This window comes from Caenorhabditis briggsae (assembly GCF_000004555.2).
Source record: "Caenorhabditis briggsae complete genome, chrX, whole genome shotgun sequence".
NCBI classification, from domain to species: domain Eukaryota; kingdom Metazoa; phylum Nematoda; class Chromadorea; order Rhabditida; family Rhabditidae; genus Caenorhabditis; species Caenorhabditis briggsae.
Window position 1 is genome coordinate 7,262,714 of NC_013491.2, and position 5,991 is coordinate 7,268,704.

Genomic DNA, 5,991 nt, shown 5'->3' on the forward strand with positions numbered 1-5,991 from the left:
GCAAAATTTGCAGCTGTTGAGAAAGTTCAACTAGATTATCAAGTCCGGCAGTGCTGAAAACCGGAAACTCTAAAAATCCATTCTAATATCCGGAATAGCAGAGTGATCCGCAATAAATTTCCGGAGATTGACATTCAACTGAACGACTCTGCCGGAAATATAGGTTCAGAACTTTTGTTCTCCTCAAACTTCATGTTTTTTTGAAAAATAAACCGAAACGATTTTCTGGCTTCCGTTAATTCAGGTCTGTCAGATGTCAAGCACACAGGGCGATGCTCAGCCACTCGGGTTTTATTGCCAATTAAGAAAATATTCATGGAAGAAATGAAATAGGGCTTTAAAGAAAAAAAACAATCTCACAGAAAATTGAAAAAGTCCTGGGAAAAATACAGTGCGGTCAATATCCTTAGACCCCCCCACCCCTTTGTGGGGGGGNCNCNGGGNANNCCGGGGGNNNGATTCCCNNNNTTTTGTTNCCCCGTCTTTTCGATTCNATTAAAAAAGAAACCCTAATTGGACGAACTTTCATGATTTTACCACTTTCCGTATAAGAGTACCATCAAAAAGACCTATTTCTGGCCTGGAAATTTCGAAATCTTGTTCACTTTTTGTTGAATCTTTGCTTTTAAACATCCAGTATTCTGTTTCTTGGTAGATCTTCATAAATATCTCAAAGAACTTTCATAATTTGTCAACTTTCCAAATTTTAACTTTTTTTCAATTTTTCTTAATTTTAGAGAAGTAACCCAATATCTGGAACAACACAGTGTCTGTACACAATCAAGGACCTGTCTGCGCTCATAGTACCTATATTAGCTTCTCAACAACATATTCGGTATGTTCTATGACTGTTATCTTCGAATAGTTCAAATTTTTTGACAAATTGGGTCACTTTTACAAAAATACCCAAATCTTAGGAAAAATTAGAAAAAAATGAAAATTTGGAAAGCGGACAAATTATGAAAATTCTTCGAGATACTTATGACGATGTACCAAAAAAGGACGAAACTAACAGTTATTTTCAGATTGGCAGTGAAAATTCTACAAAAATGATCAAAATTTCGAAAATTCCAGGGGGTTCATAGATATTGACCGGTCAGAAATAGGTCTTTTTGATGGTACTCTTATACGGAAAGTGGTAAATTATGAAAGTTTGTCTCCAAGGATTTCTTTTTATTTTGTATCGAATGGCGTTTATAGATTTTTGATATTTCTCCTCCTTCCCCTGGAACCGCCAAAATCGAAGGGGTCTTAAAGATATTGAGCGCACTGTAGTTCAAAATTTTAATTTAGCGTTATTATTTCTAAGGTGCCTCGTTTGAAAAAAACGTGACAAACTCGAAGACAAATGTTGAATAAAAAGAAATCCCATTTTTATAAACACCCGCTTGACAAAAGAGATTATTGTTGCAGAAATTTTTTGATTTTTAGAAAACTTCCCATCATCCGAGCTTTAGCTCAAAATTTAGTTCTCGTGAAAAAATATTTTATTAATTTAACAATTTAATACTGTATACTTCATACAATTGCAACAACCAACAATGCGTTCAAAAAACTAAAAGCTATTTGACAAACTCGTTGACATTTTCCAGTAGTGTACAGTCTTCATGAAACGTTCGAAATCAGTGTGTGCTGAAAGAAATGCATTGTGGTCTATATATTCACCGACGAGCCATTTCCATTTTCTTTTCCATCTCAAAACATTCATCTCGATAATGTAAATGCTCCCTTGGGATAAAATCTCTCAAATCTCAATGTTTCCTTGATCTTCCTGCCCTTTCTCAGCTTATGCCTGGATAATGAATTTTCATTTTTCCTCTACCACCTCTTCGTTTTCATTTTTAAATCAGAGATTTTCATCTTTCTTGTCGCTCCACCTCTTTTCCTCTATCTTTCGACTAAAACATGCTCCGCCCATTTTTTGCCTCCCTTTAAGAACAGCGTTTTGAGTACTATTCTTCATCATTGTGAGCCAGTTACATTCTTCAGAGAACTCCCTTTCACTTCTCCTTCTCCAACCTCTCACCATGTTCTCTAAAACTGCTATGCTTCTCACTTGCACGGCTATTGCCATCTCGAGCTTCAGTGTCCGCCCATTGGCAAAGAACACTGTTCAAGATGCTCATGAGCAGCTTACCAGGAAAATCCGGTGTTGGGAGCCAATTGAGGAGAACATTGCTGGAAACCACTTCTCCGGAGAGCACTGACTGAGCGAGCCAATCTATGAGCTCTGCTCCTACATGCCGAACCCAAAGGATTTCAACAAAGGGTATGTCAACGGCGTCGACATGGATTCTGACGACTACACCAACGTCCTCAGCTTCTTCCACCTCACACATCCCAGACTTGCCATGCTCAACGTCTGCCTTCAAGAGGTAAGTTACAGAAATTTGCTCCAGAAAAAAGATCTCATTTGTTCATTTTCAGGCTTTCCAGTTCCACGCTGCCGGACGTCCATCCCAGATTTCCATTCGTTGCCTGTGCAAAAGAGATGGCTGCAACTTACCAGAGGGATTCACCACGTTCCTCGATTTCAACAAGCCCAATGCCAGAGACGTCTTTCTAAAGGAACCCCCATTCTTCAAAGTTTTTTCCCCATTCAATGATGCTCCCCCAGTTCTTGCTTTCACATGTTTGAATACACCTTTCCCGTTCATTAAACCTTCTCTAAAGTGTTTTTCTTCCGACACCGTGATAACACTCGAATCAAATAAAAATGTGAAAGTTAACTTCAAAAACTGTTTTTTAATGGAAAGTTGATTTACATTTAGATTTTTCCTGAGCTCAGGATCAGATCCTGTGATCGGGTGAAATTTGTTTCAGAACAGCTATTCCTTTCAGAATAGGAAATACATAGCTTAGAAAATTGTGACTACAGAAATTCAGTATTATTTGTCTTTAAAAGCATACTTGTAAAGGGCAGGGCTTTTTCCCGAATTTCAGAGGCCCGGCCCGGCAAGCCTGTCATTTCACAAGTTTTGAAATTTTCAAAAAACACATAAGGCGGGACCCTTATGTGATTTTTTTCGATCAAACATTTTTTCGAGTTTTTTTTTTGATATTTTTTGATCAAATAGACAAACAATCCAAAAACACAAAAATTAATGGAGAAAATTGTATTGAGAGCTCAAAATTTCGCTTAAAATGACGAACTTTTTGCTACCGGGCCCGGGCCTTGAAAATTTCCTCAGGCCCTGCTCGGGCCCGGGATTTTACAAGTATGTTTAAAAGTGTGCGAAATTGAGAAAAATTGTACTAGAATAAGAAGGAGGAGGGGGGGGGGACGTCTGTCAGCAGCCATTTTCTGATTTTATCAAGTCGAGTATCATTCTGGAGTAAAATCCACTAGAATACAAAAAAAAACAAAATTCTTGGCTGAATAGATGTGATCAGATTTTTTGTATTGTGAAAATCTAAACAAACCAGTCAGATCTTCAGAATTTTCAGAAATTAAGGGAACTGTGTATCATAAATTGGTCATTTTCAGAAGTTGTGGTTCAGATTTCGAGTGCGTTAAATTTTAGAGAGCCTTAGACAGAAATATCTCGGCTGAAACTGTCGAGCGGATTTCAAAATTTTCAGCGGTATCAAGATAGGCTATCTTTGACCTATCCTGAAATTTCTTCAAAATACAAGTTGACAAAGTGTTGTGATTCCCTTGTGAAGTCTACGTGTGCTTTGCAATGTGTCTTTTCCAGAATAAGTGGAAAAGTCAAACTCGAGAAGAGAACCCAAGACATCATCTGACATCCGGTGAAGTGGAATGTAAAGTCTATTTTAAGAATGCGAACTTCTTTTAGAGCTTTGCTATCGATGTTTTCTCCAACATTTGTTGAGAAGTTTGTTAATTTTGTCGACAATGGAACAAACCGTCGGAGTTCCTGTACCGAATACTGACGAAAGCTTATTTCTTTGAGACGTTCCCTTCGGTTGAACAACAAATTAAATATTTGATTAGACAGTCCTAGAATTTCATAATTCAAATAATATTCAAAAATTGCAGCTTTCAACAAAAACTTTTTCCAGCGCCAAAACTTTCAATTTAATTAAAAAGTGTCCTGAAACATTTTTCAAGGAAAAGCAGAACAAGCAAGAATATGAATCATTCGGGGCGTTTATTAACATCATGTAGAAAATAGGAATATAAAAAATAAGGGTTTTGAATAGGGAGATCTTTTCAAAGGGACGATACTGGAGAATGTGGTTGGAGAACTAGAGAAAGAGAGGAACAAAGCGTGGGTGTTCTGAATGATCACATAAAATTTGAAAGGGAAAGAAAAACCAATAAATCAGTTAATCACATTCTTCCTCAATTGATCGAATCTATAAGACGGTGATCCATTCAATCTTCTGTCCAGTTCGACCAAGTAAAACAGAACCGTTCTCTGGATGAGAACTTTTTCTTCTTGCTCTTGACAGCTGAGGAGTGGCTGGAGAATCGTGTCTCGAAGGATTCGATCGTTCTCATCAAATTCTTCGGGGTACTCCATGGTTTGCGCTGTCTGCAGCTCCTGAAAGTTTATCATCTTCATAATAAATCAACTAGCTGGTGCGCCTTTGGCGCGATTTAATATCGCATTGAAAAATAAATATAAATAAGCGTGAACTTTTAAGAAAGAGTGAGGGGCAAAGCGAATCAGTAAAAAGGAGGTTATGGGTACGAACCTCGCCTCAGGTCCCGGCGAGTAATCCATTTTTTTCCTTGACTTCTTCCAAAGATCCCTTCTTTGACAACACCATTCCAGTTTCATTATCCACTCCTTCCACATCAAAATCCTCATCTAATGTTTGAGTCACATTATCTTTCATATCCTTTGCATTCATGTGTTTCTTGATGAAGACAGCAGTGAAGACTCTGCCCCCGACTCTGCCTATATAAACCCTCAGGTAGCAACCATTAGTATTCAGTCTTCTCTTTCCCCCTATAGATTCCCAGACGTCCTTCTGTATGGATGTCGGGTATCTATTCCCATTGATTTTTTTGAAACTTCCTATTCTGTTTTCATTCCTATTCTGAAATATTCTATAAACTCCGATTTCCACGTATTCTTCTACGTCACATGATTGAGATTTTAAGGTGAGTCAGCAAAATACGTTTGGATAATGCGCTACTTAGAAACCCAAAAAATCAGTTCATAACCTAGAAAACCCAAAAATTAGATCGTAAACTAGAAAATCCATAAAAAATTAAGTCATGGCCTAGAAAATACAACAATTTCATAAATTCAAAAAATGAAGTTTCACCTAACTCGTAATCCGTGCCTTCCCGGGCTTTCGCGGGCACTGTCATAGTTTTTTTCAGAGTTAATATTTTTAAACCTACATTTGATATGATAGAACTTGGTGAGTACTACAAAATGATACTATTTGGAAAACTGTATTTTGTCTTGGAACAAAGTTACTGGCCATAAAGTGCCTTTGCCCGGATGTGCCGGGCCGTGCCTGCTTTTTTTTGTTCTATTTCGTCTGTGACTCCGTTCATGGAAGGCCCGGATTACGAGTATGGTGAAACCTCATTTTTCGAATTTATTAAAATTTTAAAAAAATTTAGAAAAGAGCTTAAGAGAGTTTAAACCATTTTTCGAGGAATTCAAAACAAAAACTTTCTATTCTGCGTCTCTGTAGCACCAAGAAAATGCAAAAATCATATAGCTGACCGTGAATAAAACAAACATAGCTGCGTCTCCACTCCCAGCGTTCTATCTTACTTTTTGAGTGATCAAATATCTGCGTCTCTTATCTCTAGCTTCACAGTGTCCCCTCCTCTACCCAGCGGCAATCATTCATTTTTCTACGCAACTATGGCTACTTTCTGATTTTTGTGGCCTCGATTCTATTGATTTTTACTGATTGTTTCTGAAATCATTGCAAAGGTGAGATTATTGTTGAAGAAAAATTAATATATTCAAAAACTGATTTGAAAAAGTTGTAAAACTAAAAATCTGAATTTCTAAAACTTTGAAATTTTGAAATTCCAAAATTCTTATGGGG

At 37.3% G+C, this 5,991-nt stretch overlaps 3 protein-coding genes across 3 annotated transcripts; 1 reads left to right on the plus strand and 2 right to left on the minus strand.

Moving 5' to 3' along the window:
- Window positions 1-2,027: 2,027 nt before the first annotated feature.
- On the plus strand, window positions 2,028-2,566 carry CBG17141 (the record flags this gene model as incomplete). Its single annotated transcript, XM_002644126.2, has 3 exons — window positions 2,028-2,149; window positions 2,229-2,375; window positions 2,428-2,566. 3 exons carry the CDS (start codon window positions 2,028-2,030, stop codon window positions 2,564-2,566), a joined length of 408 nt encoding a protein of 135 aa, XP_002644172.2.
- A 1,723-nt stretch (window positions 2,567-4,289) lies between these two features.
- Window positions 4,290-4,532, minus strand: CBG17140 (the record flags this gene model as incomplete). Its single annotated transcript, XM_002644125.2, has 1 exon — window positions 4,290-4,532. The coding sequence occupies one exon, from the start codon at window positions 4,530-4,532 to the stop codon at window positions 4,290-4,292; it is 243 nt and encodes an 80-aa protein (XP_002644171.2).
- A 139-nt stretch (window positions 4,533-4,671) lies between these two features.
- Window positions 4,672-5,010, minus strand: CBG17139 (the record flags this gene model as incomplete). Its single annotated transcript, XM_002644124.1, has 1 exon — window positions 4,672-5,010. A coding segment is annotated over one exon (339 nt), but the record flags the coding sequence as incomplete, so codon positions are not given.
- Window positions 5,011-5,991: the final 981 nt, after the last annotated feature.